Below are 24,579 nucleotides of genomic sequence, written 5' to 3'. Positions count from 1 at the left end.
CACCTCTTCTGTGATACTTTCTCCTTTAGCTCCTGTAATTATATCACATCATATCACATCACATTAAAGTACTTTGTCCCTTAGTAAACTGTAAACCAGTGGGAGAGCAGGGACCATGTGGCCCCAGCCTCCAGCATGGTACCTGTTATACATTATAAATTGTGCTCAATGAATCCAAGCCAGCAAGTATGTTCCAGGTGCTAGATGGTACTACTCAGACCAGTAGGTAAGAATCAAAAATTAGGAAATATGTTCTGTGTATAAAGGTTACAATGAATGGTTTGGTTTTTTTTTTTTTTTTAAACTCAAAAAAGAGGATTGAGATAAATTATTTTCTGAAATATTAACTGTATGAGTGTTTTAAGCATACTCTTTGGTTGCATGGGACAGAAAACCAACTCAAATAAATTAGTCACATATATTTATATATGAAACGATATTAGGCATATTTCACATAGCATTGCAAAGGTGAGGTTGCCCCTATAGCTCAGGCTGGGTGGGAACTGGGGAAACTAGGGATACGAATGTAGCCAGGTTTTTGCCCATCTCTTGGTCTATTGGCCTCACCATCCCATAGCAACTTCCCCCTTTCAGTGGGAAAAATGGACAGAGATTAGTTCTGAGCCTCACCATGCATAGCTTTGACCATTTTTCTAATTACAGTTCAAAAAATCCTGGAGAAGAGCTCTGATAAGCTTGTTCTGAGTCAAGTGCTTAGCTGGGTGAATCAACAATAACAAAGAGGGCAGTGTCAGACAGCAAAGATATGAGAAGGGTGGGGCAGTCTCAGTCCTTGCCTCTCAAGTTAAGGTCCTCTGGTATCATCTGAAGGTTGTTAGAAATGAAAAATCTTGGGCCTTGAACCAGCTGAACCATAATCTGCATTTTAGCTAGTTCCCTGAGTGATTAGTCAAATTTGAGAAGCACAGGACACATTAACTAGGAACAACTGTTCTCTCTTTCTTCTGAAGCTGAGAAAATTACCCCTCGTTTTAAATGATCGGAGATGTCTCAAGGAGATGTCAGCAAGATCATCCTAAGTATTTGCACATAAAATACAGTATTTTGAAAAGTTTTGGAATTTTCTTTAGGAGCAAATTTTACAGAGAAATATTATTCACTGTTTTTTCTCTGGGATAGTTTATCACATATGTTAAGAGACATTTCAACATCCTTTTACTTTCCCATTATTTTTATAGCAAACTTATCTACTCTTATAGCCCAAAGACTATTTACGGGCTACTGGAAATCTCCATTTCTAAAATAGTGACCTGTTTTCTCCTTGGGCTCCACTCTTATTATGTTTTCCCCAGATGGTCCTGATGAAACAGTTTGGACATTGATCAAACCCCTAGAGTGGTCCTGTGGTGGTATCAATACATTTTCTGGGCTTGTATAACAGTGACCTGTGTCAACCAGTCAACAAACGTGAGACTCTGGGTCCTCAGTACTCAGGGCTGTATCTAGTGATTTAGAAGCTCCTTCTGGAAGGAATAAAAGGAAAGAATTCATTTGTACATCAAGCTAATAACATGTTGTTAAATATATCAATCTTCTAGTGCATTCCAGATGAGGTCTAAAAAATGCTTTTTGTACAAAGAATTTGTTCTTTGGGTGGAGCGAGAAGCATTTCTAGGAATCAACCATTGTCTTTATCTTCTCTGCATATCAGGGCTTTTTAAAAAATCAGATTGTGTCTTAGATACTCAAATAGGCATCAATTACAAGCCCCCAGATGATTAAGGACAATTCCAGAGGAACAGTGACTTTTTACATAGAGTTGTTTATGTCACTTATTGTCAATGAATTCAATCAAAATATGATAGATTTTTTTTTTCTATTAGAACTATTTTTTAAATTATTTAAATCATTTTAGATGATGATTTGTTTTTCTTTTCAAGCCGGGAAATGCTAAGGATGTAAAACCATTTTCAAGATTCTGACTCAAAGATGCATTAGACTTTCCAACCAGCTAGCCCACAGTGATAAGGATTTAGCAAGATACTAGGTCTCTTGATTTAAGAATTATACCTATTATTATTTTTTTTTTTTTTGAGAGAGAGAGAGAGAGAGAGGGCACCTGAGTTGGCAGGGAGAGGCAGAAGTGGAAGAGACTCTTAAGCAAGCTCTGTGCCCAGCATGAAGCCCCACATGGGGCTTGATCTCATTACCCTGAGATCATGACCTGAGCCCAACCCAAGAATCCAATGCTTAACTGACTGAGCCCCCAGGTGTCCCAAGAATCATATCTATTAAGGTAATTTTATTTAATAACTGTTTATGGCATACCAGGAGAGCTAATTAGGCTAATTAGTTTTAAATTCAAACTTTTGAGGGGATTTATTTATATACAAAGACAAATGGGGAACTGGCAGTTTTTTTGGATAACAAAATACACTTCTGCACTGTGGCAAATGAGCAATTTTGTATCTGCCTTCCCTAGTTATTCTGCCCTGTACAAATGGCCATACAACTACCAAATGCTCTGTGCCACTTTAGGGAGACAGTGTTCAAACCTATGCAAGGGCAGCCAATTCCGTTGAATGCATTCCAAATGATACTGTTTTTATTATCTGTGTGCCACTGAATATGATTTATAGGACATTTCATAGAGGGTAAGAAGTGAAAGAAAAAGGAACCATACTGCAATAACAGACTGAAGAAATAGATACCATTGAGCTTGGCTGAATTATTATATGACCTGAAATCTCACCAATCTGGATGATTCCACTGGTACAGTAATTTTAAGGAAAATGGTTTGTCCTATGTTGAATCATTTCTCTTTAATTTTCTGAACTCATGGTTGTATGATTTCCAAAGCAGCAACTCGCTATTTGATTTATAATGAAAGTAGAGTAGCCAAGAGCTCTCTCCATTTGGTCCAAAGATTTACTGTAAAGGCAGCTGAATCATTTCTGGCTTGGGAAGTAAGTCCCTGAGAGAACTCAGAATCAGCCCAACTTCAAATTAAGGATAACACAGGTCTAATACTTGTAAAGTGCAAAATGTAATACAGATTAAGGAACAAATACATAATTAGTTTTGCTGCCAACTTTTTCAATCCAGATCAGATTTTGAAACCACCTGGGGGATGATTTCCTCAAGTCTAGAGTGGTCTCAGGTGAAAACACCTTGGTTGGCAGATGTATTAGGCTATGGTATAAGCAGTGTCAGCCAATCTCATATTCCTTGTTATTATAGCCTTGATTGTCTGTAATTGATCAGGAATAATTTCACTGAAATTTCTAGATAACTGAAGCCTAATTCATATAGTTTGAAAACTTAGTTTTAACTATTTTCATGCCTCTCTTTCTAAAACAGAATTGAGTAGGCTGTGTTGAAGATAACTTTGGCAATGTAATGGGGACCCGGTGAGTGGCAAGAATCTTTATGAATCCCCTCTAGTAGCCACCAGGATCATATATTCTAAGTCTTTATCCAAAGGAACAGATTTTATTGAGGCACACACATATTTTCACAGAGGGAAGTGACATATTTTCAATTATTTCTAGTAAGTAATATCAAATAAATTCATATGGTAGTCAGTGATGGGACAAAGGAGTGGAGAAAGCGCATTTACTTGGCATCTTCTCTGAGTGTTTCTTGGGCTTGCCTCTTGGTAGCATCTTTTAACTAATATTAGAATTTGTTTAGCTACTAACTTGGGTTCATCATGCTCTAAATCAACCTTTGGAGTTTCCTCTGGCAACCAGTACAATGTTCTTGGAAGTTTGCTGATCTTTGTAGAGGTGTATGGTGTCCCATATATCTTTACTATGGAACACTGGCCTCTGAAGGCACTGCTGAGATGTCCTTATGCTCCAGAACCATAAATTCTCCATTGTCCTCCTTTCTGGCTCTGTTCTGTCTTCCTAGTGCTCAGTCTTTGTTGTCATTTTGAATTTCTGGGATCACTCTTCTGTTTTTTTTTTGTTTGTTTCTCAACATGTTTTGGTTTTTGTACTGTGTAGATTATTTCTTTTTATGTATAAAATCTTTGTTCTGACTATAAGCATTACTTAAAAATTGGGAAAAATACAAAGTTTAAAGAAGGAAATTTTAATTACCTACTATTTTATATATACATATACACATATTTTGGCTTAACTATTAAGACTATACTGTGCATTCAATTTTGTAAACATTTAAAAACTAGACATAGTGTAAGCATTCTGCCAAAAGACTATTTTGGGTTTTCTATTCTGTTCTTCTGATCTATGTGTCTGTTTTTGTGCCAGCACCATACTGTCTTGATGACTACAGCTCTGTAATATAGCTTGAAGTCTGGAATTGTGATGCTTCCAGCTTTACTTTGCTTTTCAGAATTGCTTTGGCTATTCAGGGTCTTTTGTGGTTTCATACACATTTTAGGATTGTTTGTTCTAGGTCTGTGAAAAATACTGGTGATATTTGAAATAAGGATGAAGATGATGATGGAAGTGATGAGGTAACTATTATTGATTTAGTGATTTCTCTGTCTCTGCAGGCCCTGGTCTAACCAATCTACTTATGTTCATTCAATTAATCTTCACATCAATCCTATGATAGGACTTATTAGTCTCACATTACAGATAAAGAAGCTATAGTAGAGAGAGATAAGTAACTTGCCCAATATTCCATAACTAGTGAGGGAATATATATATATATTTATATTTATATTCATTTTCTTATGCCAATAAAATATTTTATAAATCCCACTTAAAATAATTGAATAGAATTTCACCACATGAATACATCATACTTTACTATTATTGTTAGACACTGAAATTGTTTTATACTTTGCGTATCATTCAGATAATGTTACTATGAATATCTTCATTGGCAATTTAGTTATTTCCTCATGAGAGATATCTCGATGTAAACTGATGTGTCAAGGGGTAAAGATATTTACGGCCTTTGACATCGCTAATTGCTTTCTAGAAACACGGTGACTATTCACAAGATAGTATATGAGAGCATATACCTCACTGCACTAAGTATTAACATTTAAAGATATCTTTGTTCGTGTGAAAAGTAAAAATAATGTTCCATATATATATGAAGATTTTATTTATTCATGAGAGACACAGAGAGAGAGGCAGAGACATAGGCAGAGGGAGAAGCAGGCTCCTCACAGGGAGCCCAATGCAGGACTCAATCCCAAAACTCCAGGATCATGCCCTGAGCCAAAGGCAGATGCCCAACCCACTGAATCACCCAGGTGTCCTCATATATATTTTTAATTTAGTAGTATGGATTGTATTGTTGTTGTTACCAATCAGTGGGATTGCTCATAGCACACAGAAAATTAGGTCTAGAACATACCCTTATTCCTAGTTGAGGAAACTGAATAAAGCAATCAATCCTGGTGCTTAGGCTCTTTGTTATTCTTGGTTACCTTTGTCATAGTTTATTATTCACAACTGTTAGTACACTACTAGATACTACTAGATAAGCACATTTGATACATGAATTCCCACATATATCCAGTCCTGCCTGGTAGTAAAACAGAGCAATAGTACAAACTACTGGACAACTAGGCTGTGTTCTATTGGCAAATTTGATCCATATATATCCAGTGTTAGAACAAAGAAACAAGTTAGTCAATGACCTCTGTACCCTAAATTAGCAAATTTGATTGACAATTCTAAAGTTAATTGCTATGTTGAGAAAGGTTTCTTGTAAGAGTTCTGTGATTCTGCAGGGTTTTCCTCTTCCTGGTTCCTGGATATACAGTAAATGTAGATAAGGAAGGTACATAGGACAATGAATTAAAAATAAACTATTTCCTCCATATGGAGCCTTGGCTACTGGCTACATGATTTAAAAATTGTGTAGTCTATAAAGTTTCTATAAGGGGAACATTTAAAAATTATTTTCTGAAAAATAAAATGTATGAAAAACTGGTTAATGTGAGAGGTCGTTATGTCAGATAAAATTATGTTCCTTGTACTATTATTCTAGAAATATTTAGTGATCATCTTGTCTGGGTCAGTTGCTTTAGTTCCACCTGTCTGCAAACAGACCTCACTAATACAGAGATGGATCTATGAAAAGAAAAAAATGATTCAAAGTAGTAGAACTGCCTGGGTTCAAAATGGCAACTTTGTTATTAACTAGCTGTGTGACCATACTCAATCTGTTGGACCACTCTTTGCCTCTGCTTCCTCATTTGCAAAATGTGGATAATAGTATTATCAACCTCATAAAGTTTCTGGTGAAGAACAATGAGATAATAGAGCAGAAGCTTGTAGAATAGGACCTGGCACATTGTAAATGCTAAATAAATATTTGCTATTATCATTATTACCACTAGAAAATAATAAGTATTCTTGTTATTATTCTATGTATTTTAATTATTACTACTAAGGAAGGTCACTTGCCTCCTCTCTCTTCATCAAGCTAATGTTTTATGCAGAGCAATGGTATAATTGCAACTATATTGCTGGAGCAAGCCTGTCAATGAATTAATCTGGAAGTTCTTTGCTGTGGGGAAAAGAATATCTGAAAATATGAGGCTTGTACAGTGTTGATCCAGTTCATACAACTAAGCTTCTATTTCATGAGGGTCTATAGTAAACTGATTAAAGAGGTTGGTGTCCAGATTTCAACTAACTCTGCTTAAATACTAGTTAAATCATTTGCGAGTTGTTGTGGGCAGCTTACTTAACTCTGAGCTTTACTTGTCCTTATATAGCCTTTTTTTTTTTTTTTTTTTTTAGAGAGAGTGAAAAGTGTGAATTGGGTAGTGAGGTGGGGGGAGGAGGGACAACAGGAAAGGGAGAGGAAGAATCTTAAGCAGGCTCCATGCCCAGCACAGAGCCCAATGCAAAGCTCAATATCACAATCCTGAGATCATGACCTGAGCCTAAATCATGAGTCAGATGCCCAACCAACTGAGCCACCCACGCACCTCTATATAGCCTTTTGATAGACGTTTCTTCCCTTTAGAGGGCCCTGCTCTGGCTCTTTAGTGGCTGTGTCTCTCCCAGGTCTGGCTCCACAGGCATGATCTATGCTGTCACATATGGCCCTCTACTCAGAAAGGTCCTGTGTTTGGTTTAATGCTTTGTTGTAGTTGTCTTGAAATTCTTATTAATTTTGTCTTTGAACTTGTGTTTTGTAAGTGAAGTTTGCTGGGACAGTGGTTCATGCATTTAAGTAGAAGAAATACATGCACTATGTGCATCTGCCGTTCCTTGCAACCCAATTTGCATAAAGCATTCATACTGTCCCATAAGCACAGAGTTCAGGTGAACCCACAATACATTGGAGTTCAGGGAGACTCAAAGTGGGTACCAGGTGAACATGTTATATCTATAATTAAGTAGGTGGCTCTCTGACAGCCCTGAACACAGAAAGAAGGCAATGATATTCTAAGAAACACAAACAACCAAGAAATTGTATTGCATTTTTTCTTAATTTTATTATTTCCCTTTGTTAGCCAACAAAGGGAACTTATGTTGAAAATGATGATATAGAAAGAAGGTAAGAAAAAAAATAGGGCCACCCATAGTTCCTTTTTCTTCAGTCTTCCTTATTCAAAGGGAAGCCAAAGGTAGAGAATACATAACAAGATGTAAAATAGAAACACTTGAGTCTATTTTGTGCACTGTTTTCACCGTTCTGCCAAGAATGAAATACACATGCATGTACAAGCTACAAAATGCAAAATGTGTGTGACACATACAAGATAGGTGTTCTTTTATTTGCATTTGAGACTCCCATTGTATAATATAAACATGAATACTGAAGTCATGTAAGCACTTTAAAATTGTGATTTATCTTTATTTAGAACAACTTTAAATAACCAAAACACCATGACAAGCTGAGAAAGAATATGGAAGAGAGGAAAAAACTTTGTATTTTAGTAGCTTTAATAACATTTTTTTTTAACTACTGCTTGAACAAGGGGTTCTGCATTTAAATTTGAATATGGCTTTGCAAGTCATAACAAAGGTATGATTGTGAAGATAGGAGATAAACACATTTTAATAGCTTGCTAGCCTGATTTATAATGTTTGCATATTTAGAGATATTTTATGGGTATTTCCTGTTTGTATTTTTGCCCCAGGCCCCTCAAATGTTAGGGAAGGACCTAGATGTGAGTATCTAAAGCACTTATTGCCTAGCACTTAGTAAAATCCCAATAAATGATGCCTGTTATCAATATTCGGTGACAGCAAATGATGACGGTGATAATGTTATACCTTTCTGCTCTTGGTCAAGACCCTGAAACCCTGCTCACCTCTCCTCCACCAAAACCTCTTCCTCACTGCCCAAGTTAGTGGGGGTGGGGTGATGGTGGCAATAGGAGTATTCTGCTTTCCAACCGCCAGATACTAAAAGCCTTCCTCTAAATAGACTGGTTGTCTGGTTCCCTAAAGTATTGCTCTGGATCCCACAGCTATGCCTTCTGAGTAGAATTAGCTACTGCTGGAATCATGCATGAGCTTGCTATGCCCTCTACAGTGTGCATTGTGCTGTCTATTCTGTAGCTCATCACGTGTTTTTTTTTTTCCTAATGGATTTCAAATTACTTTTGATACTTAGGAAAAGATTTATCTCTAGCGACAATTAAATAGGCTAACAAGAACAATATAACATGTTTCCCTTATCAAATTGGGTGCCAGGAACTGGGTTAAATAGATTTTTCTCAATTACAATAATATACACTGCTTAGGCTTTCTAATTCAGTGAATTTCCTGTCCTCATTATTTAGTTTTTAACCTGGATTGTCATCTTTGACTATTTCAGTGAAATTTTATTGTAAGCTTCCTTACACACTGTTTTGTTTATTTGTCTTCTCTGTGGTTTTATTTTTTTTTAAGATTTATTTATTTATTTATCGCACAGAGAGAGAGAGAGCACGCAAGCAAGCAGAAGCAGCAGCAGGCAGAGGGAGAGGGAAAAGCAGGTTCCCCACTGAGCAGAGAGCCTGACATGGGGCTTGATCCCAGGACCCTGGGATCATGACATCCTAGGATCATGACCTGAGCCAAAGGCAGATGCCTAACAGACTGAGCCACACAGGGGCCCCTCTTCTCTTTGGATTAATGAACCATTCTAACATGCTTGAATAGCATATTCTTTGGAAAGACTTTGGCATTACCTCCAAAGTCTGAAACCATCTAGAATTATTTGGGAAAATGTAGAATCCATTCAGGCCACGTGCCAGGTAGTTTTTTAAAGTATATTATATTCTTATATTCTCTTTCTCATTCTTTTGCTGATGTTGATATCACCAGACTATCATTGAGTGAATGAAAAGAATTTGATCCCAAAGTCACTCCAGATTGCCTCTGGCAGTAGATTTTGCCCAACCGGAAAGATGTAGTAATATTTGGAGAAATGGAAGTCTGGTTAGGATCATTTTGTTTCTTTTCTTTCTCTTGATTTTTATGCTTAAAGCCAGACATTATAACACTAGGTATTACTTCCCCTGGCAGACACCACATGTGGACTGGCTACCAAATTATGAGTTCTTAAAATAGACGCTTCTCCCAAAATAGCACCTCCATATCATACATTATTACTTGCCTGCTTGCTTGTTTATTGCCAGCTGGCTATAAACTCCTTGAAAGCAAAAACCGTACCTGGCTTGTTTATTCATTGCATCCTTAGCCTCTAATACAGTGCTTGGGATGCAGTGTAGGTACTTAAAAATTTTTTGTTGGATGGATAAATGACTGCCTCTAGCACAGGGACAACATGCTTAATGCAAAGCTAGGGACTTTCAGGGCAGGTGTGGTAACAAGAAAAGTAGAAGTAGATGAGGGAATTGAAGATTTGGTCAAGGGAGGACTTGAAGTGACTGCCATATCAGAGCAGTACTGCCAAGGAGATAATGGGCTGGGTAAAAGAGGCAATCAAGATGAGAGGTCATCATGAAATTGCAAAACCAGTTTAGTGGGTTAGGAAGTGAGTAACTCAGAGGTTAAGAGGCTGTGGCCAGAATAGGCTATAGGATTTTAAGATTTTAAGATTTTAAGGTAGGTGAAGTTGTTCTATGCCATTATTAGGTCCAGACTGGACCTTAGAAGTACCAGGTCAAGCCATGTGGAATTGCCAATATTCTCTCATTTTTTTTAACTTTTAAAAAGTCACTATCATGCTTCAGTCCATTAGTTTGCTAAAGTTTACTGGTGATGGGGTAAAGATAAAGGAAGTTTGAGGCTCAGATATTGATGGACTCATTCATATCACTTCTGGTACTAGGCAGAGTGATTTTAGGAGGCAAGGGGCAAACATTGTTACCCATGTGCCTGTCTTGGGTGAGATTGGTAGATGACAGTGAAGAGAACAGATAGAGGATATGAAGGCTTTAAACACACACACACACACACACACACACACACACACACACACACACAAACAAGAGACCATGGGAATAATGCCCTAGTTTTTAAGTTGCAAAGAGGAGCTTAGAAAATACTTCTCTCCAGCTATCCCTGGTACTTGGAATGGAAGGAGCAGTCTCTTCTAGAAGAAAGGGAATCTTCCAATAAGGGTTCAGGCCATGGCAGCGATGTTCTATGGAGCTGAGTTGGAGACCTCAGATCCATTTTCCACATGGGGCAGGTGAGTGACCCTCTGGTCAGGCAAGTGCCTTGGTTTGGTTTTGTAATTTACAGAAGATTTCAATTTGACCTTCTGTCCATTTGGTTGGCAGAGTACCTGGATGTGCCCTTAATAAGCATGTTTTAGGACATCAGTATTTTCCTAGCCTTAGAACTCTCTGCCATTCAATTATTATAGCAAACTTTTTTTGTTGTTATAAAATAAACTCTATTATCTGAGATTTCTAAACTTTCATCCTTCAAGGAAAACAGACATGTGCTGAAAAGCTGATGAATAGTCTGCAATGACCATTTGAACTTATTCTTGACCCACATTCTTGACATTTTCTTCTAGCTGCTGCTGACTCTAGTTATCCACAGGGTGGGGGTAGAGAGAGGAAAGGGTTAGGCATCTCAAGATCATCTGTGAATCTAGGTATTGGTGTCTCTTATGTAGTGGTCAAATTTGCAGGTTGAAGGGCTGTGATTTCTGCAAATCAAACTATCCATTTGGAGTAAAAATCTAGAATGGCTGTGAAATCTGAGTCTTAGAGATGGAATCCTCTTGCTTTCAGATTTATTAAGGATCCATGGATAAAACTTCACATGGCTCCTCCTGAGCCTCTGGTGTGTTTTTCACTGTAGAATCTGTTAGTCTGTATGTCTCCTTTTTCTGCCTGCTTGGAAGCTCAAAACGAAATATGTGACTGGACTGTAGCAATTATATAGAACATTATATTAGGCAATGGATGTACTAAATCTTCCTTTTATTTTTAGTATATACTTATTTCTCTTCATTTTAAAATTTTCTTAATTTTTTTTTTTTTTTGTGTGTGTGTGTGTTTATTGAATGTATCTCTAAGGTACTTGAAATCCTGTTTTGATATAAGGAAGATCTACATAGAGATAAATTTTGGGCCTACATAGAAACAATCTCCTGGGTATTTTATTTTCAGTCGGAGAGCCATCCACACCTTGAACTCTTTATGCTAATAAACTGAGAACTGGAAACACCTTCTACAAGACTACTTCTCCTGGGAGGCCCTGAATTTGTGATTATTCCCTATGGATTGCCATACTGCTAAGTTAATTTGGCTCCTTTTTTCCTTTCTTTTCCTTTTTCTTTCATCTATCATACCTCTCCCACCTTTATTCAGTTCTTCACATGGTTCTCAAAGTCTGTCTTCTGAAGCATAGCTCTGATTATATCTGTCTCTTGATTAAAAAGAATAATAAATCCTCAGATATTCTTTATTCACTACAGGAAAAAGGCTAAGTCTTACTCATCTTTTTTGTACTCAAGACCTAGCATGAACCTGGAATATAATAGGCAGCTGATGAATGTTTGTTGAGTGAACTGAATTATATTACATAAGATAATGCAGATAAGGCATTATTAGAGGATGTAGCACAAAGTATGCAAAATAAGTTTATTTCTCAATCACCTCCCTTTCACATCTGGCTCGAACCTACCTTTCTCATCTCATCTCCTACCACTGTGACTATAAGCATCACTACTTGTAATTTCATGCACATAACATACATTTCTATGCCTAAGGAGACTTCATCATGCTACTATTTCTTTCTGTAATGCAATCTCTTCCTGAAATGCATAATCCCTGCAAATTTAGAGAAGAGAATGTATATTCTTGGTAGTTTTGATTCAAATAACAAGCCATGTCTTTTATATTTAAATAGTTTGACCTCATTGAACATTTCTGGCCTTTTTCATATGCAATTACATGTTCTTTTTAATTGGCAAAGCTCCTTAAAATGAATTAAAATATACTTTCATTTATTGATCCAAGCACCTCTTCTTTAAAATCATTAGTAAATGCCTGTACAATGATCAAACTTTTGAATTTAAATGGATAATCTTTATACATCTGTAGCCAGTTGTTTAATATTTTATTTCATTACATCGCCCTCTACAGAAAAGTTTAAAATACATTTTGGAAAATTTTATAATCAAAAGAAGGATGGATGATTTATTCATCTCGTGAAAACTCAGCCCTAGCCTAGTGTCAGCTGCAATTCCCCTAGCCACTTCCACATAATTTTTAAAACGTGAAGGCCAGGAATGGTGCTATTGACACTAATATCAGGACAAGGAGGAGAAGGAGTTGGTATCTCTGGAGGAGTCTCTGGGGGAATAAACAAAGACACTCGTGCAATATTAGAGATTTCTGACTTTAGGTTGGACTTATCAACAGCCTGAACAGCAATGAAGAGATCTGTGCCATTTTCAAAAGTGATGTCTTCTGGTGTAAAAACAAAGATTTCCTTAGAGTTGGCCTCCTTCGGGATGAGATCCGATGTGTTCACTTGAAGTGAATCATTGAATTTGTCTCTGAGATCAAGAATATTTGCACTTATTTTAATGATGTACTTGTGAGCTAAAAAGAGAAAAAAAAAGTTGTGATTTGTAATTGTCAAGTGTTAAAGAAGTTTTAAAGTTTATTAGAAACTATATCACTACTCCATAAAGTTCCAGCGAATAAATGTAATTGATAGTCCATATTTATAAGTATTAGTATTCTTTTTACATTCTTGTTTGGGCATCTCAACAGAGTAATAAGTATAAAACTGAATCAGAGGGTGCCTGGGTGGCTTAGTGGGTTAAGCATCCCACTCTTGATTTGGGCTCAGGTCATGATCTCAGAGTGGTGAGATCTATCCCTGATGAGCTCCATGCCACCATGGAGTGCTCTTAAGGTTCTCTTTCTCCCTTTCCCTTTCCCCTCGCCCCTCCCAGCTTATGCGCTCCCTCAAATATATAAATTAAGTAAGTAAGTAAGTAAATAAATAAATCTGGATCAGGCATGACCTGGTCAGTATTTCTGTGCATGCACCTGGCTAAGAGAGGAAGTCTTTAAATTACTGCTCATTGCTTCATTATTTATGGAAGATAAAAGTTGCTTCTTAAACTTTCATGTGCATATAAAATACCCAGGGATCTTAAAATACAGATTTTGGATTGCTAGATCTAGTTGGGGTTTGGGGCTCCACATTTCTAACAAGCATTCATGTGATACCCATGCTGCAATCTGAAGACTATACTTTGAGATAAAAATCCAGTAGAACTTGAGGTTTATTCCAAAGATGAGTTCTGCTCCCTAGATATCTATGCTCTATTCCCAATCCTTTCCAGGAATCACTGCTAAAAATGGAATTTATTAAAGGACAGCTTGGCAAGATTTAAAAAAAAAAAAAAAAAAAACTAAAGATTGCCTGTTACTGGTTGAAACTTCTTAAAACTTAAAGTAGGTCAGTTTTTCAGGTTCTAAACCTCTCCTATTTAAAAATCCTAACCTTTCATTTCAGAAGACATTCAAGATCCCTTTTGCCTTCTGCCTTTGACATGTATCACAACATGTCTGCCTGCCTCACCTCCTGCTGCACCTCTACTGGCTGCTTAACACCTTTACCGGGTCTACTACCACATTCAGCTTACCTCTTCCATGATCATAATCATCCCCAGGAGCTGTCCAAGTCAGATTAATAAAGTTGTCCCCGTGGATTTTTGCCTGAAGGTCAGTGATTTGACAGGGTGGGAAGAGATCAGGTATAGGAGCTAGTGGGACGCCAGAGGCCACAAATGAACCGCCCGAGGATGTTCTACTGAAACACACTTGCTTGCCTTGAAGATCATTCTTATTAATTTCGGGTCTCGGTGGATTCCATTTTACTTCACCTGCATCACATCACATCACATCACATCACATCACATCACATCACATTGTAAGCGACTATATGACTATACTTCCTTCTGTTTTGTTATCAGATTACTTTCTTCCTAGTCTTGCTTGCCTTTGTCTTCTTTCCTCCCACGCACAAAATTAATTTTAACTATTTGATGTAAAGATCCCAAATCCAGTTGCATCAGAGGAAAAAAAGCAAAGAGAGAATCAGTTGTTTTTTTTTTTTTTAATTTCACAGATACTTTCTGAAATAACAATTCTCATAATTTATTTTCATGACATTTGTCCTGGAATTCTTTCTCTTTCCATCTTTTTGGCTATCCTGATTTACTTTTCTTGATCAGTTTAAATCCTACCTCTGTTTTAAGCCTTCTTAGGCTGCCTCAAGAAATCTCTTTCACCTAGATAATACTGTTTGTTTTATTTTTCCTATTTATTTAGTAACTAACCATCTGGACTATCAAGAATTGCTTTGATTATTTCTTCCATACATTTTTCTTTCTCTTTTTCTCTGTTTGTGTTTAATCTTTCTCATTAGATTGCATATTCTCATAAATTGCTTTATGTTAGGCATTCTAAAATTTTATGATTTTAAAAGACTTCTGATTTTCTCATTGAATGTATGGGAACATTGTACTTGAGGCAATCTTAATTTTCTTCACATTCTTGCTGAAAGGTTGTATAAATGTAATACTAGAATTCAAAAAATACCTTGGCCTGCTCAATCAGTGGGGTTCTCAGACTTTTATTTCAATAAAAATATTCCAAAATATCTGAACATGGCATTACTTAGAATTTACTCTCTCATAAATTCTATTTCTTTAGCCCTTATAAAATTTTAATCTGTAAAGACAGATTATCTTCATGCCCATCAATCTGGTCTTGGGCAAAGATAAAGTTAGTATTCAATTCACCAATAGAGACCATCTCTCTCGATATTCAGGCACATCAAGAGATAGAGAGAGAAACATGGCTTTCAATGCCAAGCTAGGCACTATCATGGTTAGTCCTAACAATTAGACCAATAACCTCTCGAGCCTGTTTTTCCATTTGTAAAATAGGATAATTAGGAGAATGTAATGTTCTAGTGTGAGTAAAACATTGAGCATGAAGCTAGATATGGCTGCTAAGCCAATCTTCACCTGCCTTCTTCCCCTAACTCAGAAAGAAGAACAAATGAGAATAAGCTGAAATATGTGAAAAAGCTTTGGAAACAAAAGTGTCCTTTAAAGCATTTTTTTTTCCTGTGATCACCTTTGCATGAGATACCACATGTCCTAGAATCCTTCTTTTACTGAGCACACACCCAAGTAAAGAGGGCAGTGGAAAGCTTCTTGGAGGAGCTGTTCTTATAATACACCAGACGCTAGGAAAAGACCTGCCCAAGACAGAGTAGAGATTGATGGAAAACAAGTCCTGGAACCCATCAGGACTGGTCTTGGTCCTAATTCCAGCTCCAGTCCTCGTCAAGTGTTTATTACCAGGAGTGGTATTGGACTGCCTGTTTCTTGAAGCACAATTCCCCACATGCTTACATGTGGCCTCAGTGTACTGGCTGGCATTAGGCTCATCTACTATTCTCTCTGGCCTGAGCAAGAGAAAGGAGACAGCAAGGCTTATGATACTGATGTATAAAATAAGCCCTAAATTCCTTTATTCTATGGATATGCCAATATCAGTGGAAAGAGCTTCATTACAAAATGTTTTAAAATTTATTAAAAATAATAGCAAACATTTATTGAACATTACTATTTACCAGCAGCAGTTTATTAGGTGTGTTTCCTTGTTTATTCCTCATAACTACCTTATGAGGTAGTTACCATTATTATTCCTATTTTACAACTGAGGAAAGTGAAGCACAAAGAGATTATCTAAAATACTTTAGTTGGTAGAGGGCTAGACTGTGAACCCAGACAGTTGAAAGCTATCTTCAATCTGTTGGTTTTCAGCTGAGGGTTATTTTGCCTCCTAGAGGACAGTGGATGATGTCTGGAGATATTTTTGATTGTCATAATGGTGGGGGCTGCTTCAGATAACTAGGGAGTAGAGGCCACGAATGCTAGTAAACATCCTACCATGCACAGGACAGCCCCCACAACAAAGAATTATGTGGCCCAAAATATCAATAGTGTTCAGCCTGAGAAACTCTCCTATTAAATTACACCATTCTCTTTGTAGGCTTAATGGTTTTCTCTTGATCCCAAGCCTTTAACTCAAGCCAGGTGTGTTATTACAGATTACTTACCATTCTCAATCCAGCCAGGTATGTACATGGCTCCATTCTGCCTGGGTGTTACCTTCTGTCCAGCTGCATTTATTCCTCCCAGAGCCCACACTTTCACACTGTATCTACCATTTGTATCATAAGCCGTAAAATACCTTGAATAGATACCATCATCCTTAGTAGCATCAGCACCTTGACAGGAAAATGAAGCAATTAATGAATATCTGAAAGGTACATGGACATTTGTATATTTCCAATTCAAATGTGAGTTAAAAATTTTCAAAGCAAAGATAATTTTGCACTATCTCCAAGAGAGTTTACAATTTGATTGTGTTCAAGATGAGATCTACTTTTTTCTCTTATGCATGTGTGCACATGTATATATATGTCAGTGTGTGTGTGTGTGTAGCTTCATGTGTGTATATTTTGTCTTCCTGAATTATTGTCTTTCTTTTTGAAATTGGAGATCATGCCATGTGTCTCCTATATCTGATAGAGTGCAAGGTAACTATTCATTAAGTATCTGTTGAACTGAATTAAATTGCTGTACATTACTGCAGAGAAAAAAAAGTTATATGATTTTTTTTTAAACTTATGACTTCTCACCAAGGTAGATTTAGATAGGAAATTCATTTACAGAATTTTTTTTTTCTAATAAGGTTACTTGCATCAGAGTAAGTCATGTTCTGTCTAAAAAGAAATGTAGAATTCTATTTCTCTCGCTCCCTGTTAGATTTCCTTAAAAAATAAAGGGCTGGATTTTCATGTTGGGGGCAAGCTAATACAGAGTCTGCATACATATTACAAGGACATATAACTACATTTGAATTTATCTCTGCTGCTTTCTAAATGTGACAGCCTCAGTTTCTTCATCTGTAATGTAGGGATAATAATATCTCAAAAGCGTATGGTAGAGATAAAAATGAATATAACATAAGATAGTTATTAATATAATAACTAATTTTCCTCCTTAAAGTTAATAACTAATTTTCCTCCTTCCCTTTTTAGGGAGTGTAGGATACCCTCTGACAACTCCCTAGAGTATCGGAGTGTATTGAGCTTGAGCCACTAATGTGTTTGGTCTTAGTGCTGAGGCAAAAGATAGGCCTTTCTTCATGTTTTCCAACATTTTAAACTATAGGCATTGTGAGGAAGTAGAGAACTCTCTCAACAAGACCCCCAGTAGTGGACTCCCTGCTTGTAACTGTCCTCACAGCATCATGCCCTCCCCTTCTGTTCCTTAGTTTCTTTTTGGAAAAGAAAGATGTGTTTTCTGATTTTTTGACTAATTACCTGCTCCATTGTCCAGTAATTCCAAGTTAACTGTATTACCATTCACTGATTCTATTACAGCTGTGACAGTGGCCCTGAGGATTGGCGTGGCTCCTTGATGAACTTTTGCATAAACTGCCATTGGGCTAGGGAATTTGCCCGTGTCTTTGTTCATTTTAGAGGTTACTGTAATTGGAGGCAAAGTAGCACTTGATGCACGGGAGGTGACAGTCAGAGTCAGGGTTTGTGAGCTTGCTTGCAGACTGTAACTCCACATGCCAACCTGACCAAAACAAATGGAGACGTTTCCAATTAATGATTGTAGATGACACTGACCTGACCTTAATGTCACCTATAGGAAGATCTTATCTGATACAAGCATGATACAAGCCTCTCTAAGAAAATCTCTGATACTCTGTCAGCCAAGGGAAACTTTGGTACATTTGGATTAGCCACATGGTTCTCACTGTCAAGAAAATCTTAATTGGGGAAAATGAGGTCAGAAAGCTGTGCCCTTATCATTTCCTTGGTTTCTAAAAAGCAGTATCAAATCAGTGGGTTCCTGGGTAGAGGAAATGTTTTTCATGATCCTGAAGTTTCAAGGACCATTTTGCATCTTGACTTTATATGTGAAGTTTGAAAGTTCTCCCTTTCATACCTGGAGAAAATAATACCAATTTCCTTCCCTTGATTTGCTGTCATACTAATGAGATAGAGAACTGGGTGGAGAATTTTCTTTGTTCTTTCTTTCATTCAAAACTAACTCTCCTTTTACCACCCACATTTAAAAAGCAGTGATTATTTTGTAAAAATTTTATCTTGTCAAATTATGAGAAGGATAAAACCTGACCCCATACCTTGGCAGTGCCTGGGATTTGGAGGTAGGCCATTTTGGTGTTTGTGTCCATTACAAAGCCATCTTGTTTATTTCCACTAGGATCCCGGAGAAGGATCTGGGGAGGCTGTGTTGTCCAAGTGATGAGAAATAAAGTGTCATTTCCCACAGTGCTGTCCACAAGCACTGTGCCGTTCATCCACTGATTGTTCTGGAGGGTTACTCCTTTACTTTCAAGCTGTTAAGGAAAACAATTCTTTACATTCTGGAGAATACCAGCCCACATCACACAGTCTCTTCATTCTTCCTGATGCCTGTGTCATTGGTTTTGTATTTATGTCTTATCATTATCCAGTTCTAAATTACCTTTCTTCTGGCCTTAGCTTCCACAATGTTTATTCTTAAACCCAAGTCAGACTACTTCCCCATATGACACTCATGAATCCCTGACTCTGACTTTATCATAGTCTCTGCTTTTTCTGAAAGTCTATACATTCATCTCCATTTATCTAAGCCTTGCCAGTCCTTCAAAATTCATTTCAAATGGCACTTTATGCAACTTTCTCTAATGTCCATCTCACTTACTAACAGAATAATCTCTCCCTCCTGTGAGTTCCTACAGAATCTTGATTCTAACCAGTTCTTTGATATTCTCGCAGTATGTTTTGCTTTATTTTTTTTGAAAGACTTTATTTATTTATGAGAGACACAGAGAGAGAGGCAGAGACATAGGCAGAGGGAGAAGCAGGACCCCTGTGGGGACTCCGATGTGGGACTCAATCCCAGGACCCAAGGATCACAACTTGAGCCAAAAGCAGATATTCAACCACTGAGCCACCCAGGTGTCCTTTGTTTTACTTTATACCTACTAGTGTTTATATCTCATCCTGTTTACTAGTCTATTAACTCTTAAGGAGTCTGACTGGAACCTTTTTTGCAAATAACCAATTGCTAGGTCAAGTATTATTTCAGTCCCTGTGAAAAGAAATGAAATAAGTCAAGGGCCAAGGTTGATTTGTTGTTTGGAGCAGAATGACGAGTGGTTAGAGCAGGGACTGAGGTGGGGAAGGGTTAACAGGACTTTTACAGAGAATGTTACCTTGAAGATTGTCTCCTAGATAATTATTTCTTGTTCTAATAACTAAGAGAAGATAGAGTAGCTGGGTCATGGAATCAGATTTTCTAATTTCATAGGTAGATTTGATCTTGGATGTGAAGCAAGTAAAGGGCTCTTATATCTGATTCTTAAGGCAGGTGGGTAAATGAGTTCTCCTTTATCTCTCTCACTATTAAGCTTCTTAAATACAAAAATAATGGGCAGGAACTACCTGACTGAATTTCCTTTCATCAATTTGATTACTTTTTTTTTCAGACACATTTCTCCAATTTCCAGACTGAACTCTTGAGTTTAATTTTCTAAGTCTGAACTAGGATAACCCAAATGAGTATAATTGTTGTCTTCGTTATGCTACAGTGGTAGATCAGAAAACCGATTATTTCAAAATCTGTCACTGTTTGGCTTTGACATGACATTATTCTTTTACTTTCAGTCAAACTTTCACAATAAAATTGTGAGTTCACAACCAAATTATCAAAATAAAAATCATAATTCACACAGATGTGAGTTCTGATTGTTCACTCTCTAGCTTAAAAATTCATATGAGTAACTTTTCAAACTTTAAGAAGAACATTTAAAATACATTTGCCCTTTTAAAGAATAGTCTCAAAGATTTTGAAAGAAAATTTGGTTTTCTTGAGATTTTAGAACCAGAAGGGCCCATATATGTTTTCTGCTTCATATCTGGCTGAGAAACTGAGGCCCAGAAAGCAGAAATTCTTAATCCACAGTTAGAGAGTTAATGGCAGGCCTAGGACCAGGATCCAGGTGTCCTGACTGACATCATGGGTTTTTCACAGAACAAAACATTTTTCATCCATTATAAGGAGATGTTGGCAAATATCAGGGATTTGAGGTAATAGAAAAAATAGAACAAGTAATCCCTGAACACTTACTTGTCCCAGAAAATTTGTGTTAAGATGATCTACTGTGAAGAAAATTTTGAGCCAATTATATTGCTACGGGTGCTTGTTAACAGATGTTGAAAAAGAATTCTTGGGCTCATTATGTTTTATGTTGCTGGTTTCTATGGAGAAGTCAGTTAGTATTATTTCCAAGCAAGTAGACACTAATTACTTTGCTTAAGTAAGTACTGTTGCATTTTAGGAATAGTGTCCAATATCAGGCTAAAACTTCCATTTTTAATTTTAAATTACTACTAGAAGAATGTAGTACTTAATAAATTTAACCATTAAACTCTCCATCTTGGTTATGATTATTTATAAACATGAAAAACCAAAGAGTAAAAATTCTGACCTGGATAGCACGCTGGGAGTCAACTCCATTCCCAGATGAAAGGGCCCCAAAAGCATCAATGAGGCCATTGTTCTGAGCCTGATCTGAAGCATATGTCTGTAAACCGCCTAAAATGCAATTATATTATCAGAAGCTGTTTTCTAGAAAGCAAGTATTTGCAGCATTTTAGCTATTGTTAGATAGCAGAATATGTGAAATAAATATTCTATTGCATTTTAAAGTATTAATCGATCAACCTCAAATAAGCATCCAGATTAACTCAGAAGTCTATACTAATTTTTTAATTCTACTAAATAAGATTCAGCAACACCTCAGTTGCCCAGCTATGTCAGTTATCTGCAAAGCAGCCACGGATCTCTGATAGGTCAAAACTAGTATCATAAAATTTCATGGTTTAAAGGTCATGCACTTCATATAAGAGAATTTATTAAGCCTTAGTCCAAGTCTGTTGATTTATTCCTTTTTTAGATAGAATCCTAACAAGCTTGACTTTTGAATTTTCTTCTAAATCATAAAACATGTGTATGTAACAACAGCAAGAAATAACAGTTAACAAGGGACAGTTATAGAAAAGTATAACATGTAGTAAAAAAACAGATTATACACCAGGTCTCACAGTCTCAGGCTATTTAGAACATGTATAACTAAGGTATTTGATGTGAAAGCACTTTTAAACCATTAATTGCCATCCAAAGTTTAAGGTAAGTACTTTGGTAATGCTCTCGGGGCATCACCCAGATACCCTTACCTATGCAAGGGAATCTCTCCCCAGCTACTCTGTTAGCTGCTAATGGCATATAGCTGCCCCACTTTTCCAGAGAATTGCTGTGCCAAAAGGGGCTATGCTTGCTAGAGAAATAACATACTCCCTCACCTCCCCCTTGCCTTGACTGTCCATGGCCACTGACTGATGGGTGCAGTGGTACAAAAAGGTTAGCCCTTTTGCCTCAAGATTATACCAAGTATGTGATGCAATTCCAGATTGAGAGCCGCCTGTGGGGTTAGCTTCAGCTAGACTCTAAGTTCACTTCTGTGCTTGGGTCCTTCCCCTGTCCTATCCTATTTCCCTTTCTCTCATTCTCCTGATAACTCTCCCTCTATAAATCACATTCACCCAAATCCATCCCTGTCTCAGGCTCTGCTTCTAGGAAACCCAGACTAAGCTAGGTAGTATTTGGAACAAGCAGCCCTGTCATTCATTGTGGCTGCCTCAGAAGGCAACTCAGCATAATAATCGATATCCATAATGCTGGCCAGAAGTTTAAAAAAAAAATTGTGCCCACCTACTCTGCTAAAGAAGCCAAGCACATATGGAATCTATTTTAACCATCTGTCTGTGTATGAGAGAAGCACAATATATTAATGTTTTATGGAGAAACTGCATTGTTTTCTACATTTTCAGAGTGACTTTCAGTGTGATTCATTAGGCCCTTTGCTCTTCCCCTACCACTCCTTATTAGAGTCTCAACTTAGATGTCACCTTCCTGGACCCTTCTCCTTTCCATAGTAAAGTCAAAGGCTTTCTATTCTAGTGTGCTTTCTACTGTTAGTAGATGACTTGTATCATGGTATTATATAGTTAGTGGCTTGTCTTCTGTCTTCCCTGGGTCTCTTAGCCAGTTGCCAAGTAGAAGAGAGTGGTTTCTGGCTAACCTATTAGGTTCTTTGCAGTTCTTACAAAGTGTCTGGGAAGAGAGACCTGAGTCCTAACTAGAGGGCTGTGCTGGTCCCATCTTTCTCCAGACTGTCAAAATCCTAGAACTGAGGCCTTACAAGAAATGGAGGGTCAATTCTAATGGTCATTTGGAGGTAAAGGCAGGTAGTTAATTAATAAGATTACCCCTCTCTCTATATATGTCCCACCCTTCCCCTTCTCCCCAGTTCACTGGAGCCACAGTCCATTGGAAGAGACAATTCAGTGGGGCACAGCAGCAGCAGACCACCCTTCACCTGTCATTTTAGATAGCTCTTCTAGTTCTTTTGCTGCAGAGGGTCCGAGGGCGACTGTGTGGATGACAGCTCCACTTTGTTTCACTTCATTAAAGCATGAGCTTATAGTGTTGTCCTCTCCATCAGTCAATAGCACTATCTCAGCTCCATCTGTTGGGTATTTCTTCTTAATAACCTAAGAACATAATGCAGGGCATGAGTTGTTAGGGTGGCCATAGTGTTTGGGAAAACTGCATTTAAAGGGAATGAGAAGAGAAACTCCAGAGGGAATAAACGGAAGTGCCTGAGAATCGTCAAATATCTCTCTGTCTTAAAATGATATAATTTTAAATCAGCAACATTCATGGAACTTGACAGTAGTAGTAGTCTTTTCTCTCGGTTACCCTGTTGCAGAGCAGACTCTGTAAAGAGGGATACAAGATTATTCCAGGAAAAGAGAGCATTGGGGAAGCAACAAAGGAGGTTTTTCTAGTTTTCTTACATGGCCTCTTCTTGACGGAGGTTCCCAGATGCTTTCAGAAACCATCCTCATTGAATAGGGAGGATAATATTTGGGAGATATTAGATGCAGAGTGGATTTAGCTTGTATGATATTTACCATCTGATATTCACCATCTGAGTAGACCAACTGTTTATGGTTGGCATTGGTTCTGACCGATGAGTACTCAGATCATATGAGTTATTAAAATTTTTAATATTCCCTCTGATTAAAACAAATAATTTTGTTCCCATTAACCCCAGCTCCTAATCGTCTTATGACATCTATGTTTCAACTATTCCTGATTAACACAGAATATAGTTTTTTACATTGTACAGAAAGCACACAGCTCTTACCAGTGTTGGATAAGATTATGGTAGAAGGAAAATTAGATTTAAAAAATAATGTTACTCATTTCAAGGAAGGAAGGCAAGAGTCCATTCTTCCCCTAAAAAAGAGTAGAAGGAGAGACCCAGAAGAAGAGAAAACAAGCAAGCAAGCCTAAGTAACCTCCCTTCTCTGGACCTGACTCTTAGAAAGGGAAGGCATCTTAAGTAGGTTGAAAGGAAAGCTAATAGCACAGGGGACTTCTGTCACCCTCTGTTTGATCTTTGAGAGGAGACTGCCACACAAGGGAAGAAAGCAGAACTGTGTCTGCTGCTACATGAAGGAGCCCAGAGCCCGGGATCCTCTCAGCTATGGCTGTGTCCTTGTTCTGACCAAGCTGAGAGGCCAGAGAAAGGGCTTAATTTGGATTCCCTTGTCCTACTTCTCCCCATCACTGCTCTGTGCCATGGAAAACATGTAGAAGTTCCCACATATCCCATAGGAAAGACAGAAGTCAGCAGACAAGAGATTAAGTCATCTTGCCATTCAGACTGAGGGCTGTTCAGTCTGTCAGGGGTTGGATAGAGGACAAGGGGATGTTCAGGGCTGTTCCGATAGTGAGAGCCAGGGTGGGGCTGAGTCAGCCAGGAAGGATCACAGGGCTCTGATCAAGCCCAGGAAACAAAGTCCAATAGGCACCTCAGCAGAAACTGGAGCCCAGAACAGACCTGACAAGGGTCTTGGGGCAGGAACCAGTGGGGAACTTGAGGACAATGTAGGACCCAAGGCTCTTTACCTCATCACACACAAGCTCCTCCCCTCCCACATCTGGACTCCATTGGGCAGGAGGAGCATCTAAATTCCAGTTGTATCTCTCACG

The 24,579-nt window shown here is 37.7% G+C and overlaps 2 protein-coding genes across 4 annotated transcripts in view; one reads left to right on the top strand and one right to left on the bottom strand.

Moving 5' to 3' along the window:
• The window catches only part of ODF2L (outer dense fiber of sperm tails 2 like), a 179,621-nt gene that overhangs the window by 30,004 nt on the left and 125,038 nt on the right, over nucleotides 1–24,579 (top strand). The window lies entirely within an intron of this gene.
• CLCA1 (chloride channel accessory 1) overlaps nucleotides 12,313–24,579 on the bottom strand; it is a 29,367-nt gene continuing 17,100 nt past the window's right edge. The window contains exons 8-14 of the mRNA XM_072834350.1: nucleotides 22,895–23,069; nucleotides 20,945–21,051; nucleotides 18,593–18,808; nucleotides 17,757–18,018; nucleotides 16,485–16,655; nucleotides 13,993–14,232; nucleotides 12,313–12,934 (exon numbers count right to left, since the gene is read on the bottom strand). Of these exons, the coding sequence (XP_072690451.1) occupies nucleotides 12,552–12,934; nucleotides 13,993–14,232; nucleotides 16,485–16,655; nucleotides 17,757–18,018; nucleotides 18,593–18,808; nucleotides 20,945–21,051; nucleotides 22,895–23,069 (1,554 nt within the window). The 3' untranslated portion in view covers nucleotides 12,313–12,551. The remainder of the gene's footprint in view (nucleotides 12,935–13,992; nucleotides 14,233–16,484; nucleotides 16,656–17,756; nucleotides 18,019–18,592; nucleotides 18,809–20,944; nucleotides 21,052–22,894; nucleotides 23,070–24,579) is intronic.

The sequence above is a fragment of the Canis lupus genome, chromosome 8 (genome assembly GCF_048164855.1).
Source record: "Canis lupus baileyi chromosome 8, mCanLup2.hap1, whole genome shotgun sequence".
NCBI lineage: Eukaryota > Metazoa > Chordata > Mammalia > Carnivora > Canidae > Canis > Canis lupus.
This window is presented reverse-complemented; position numbering and strand designations above follow the sequence as displayed.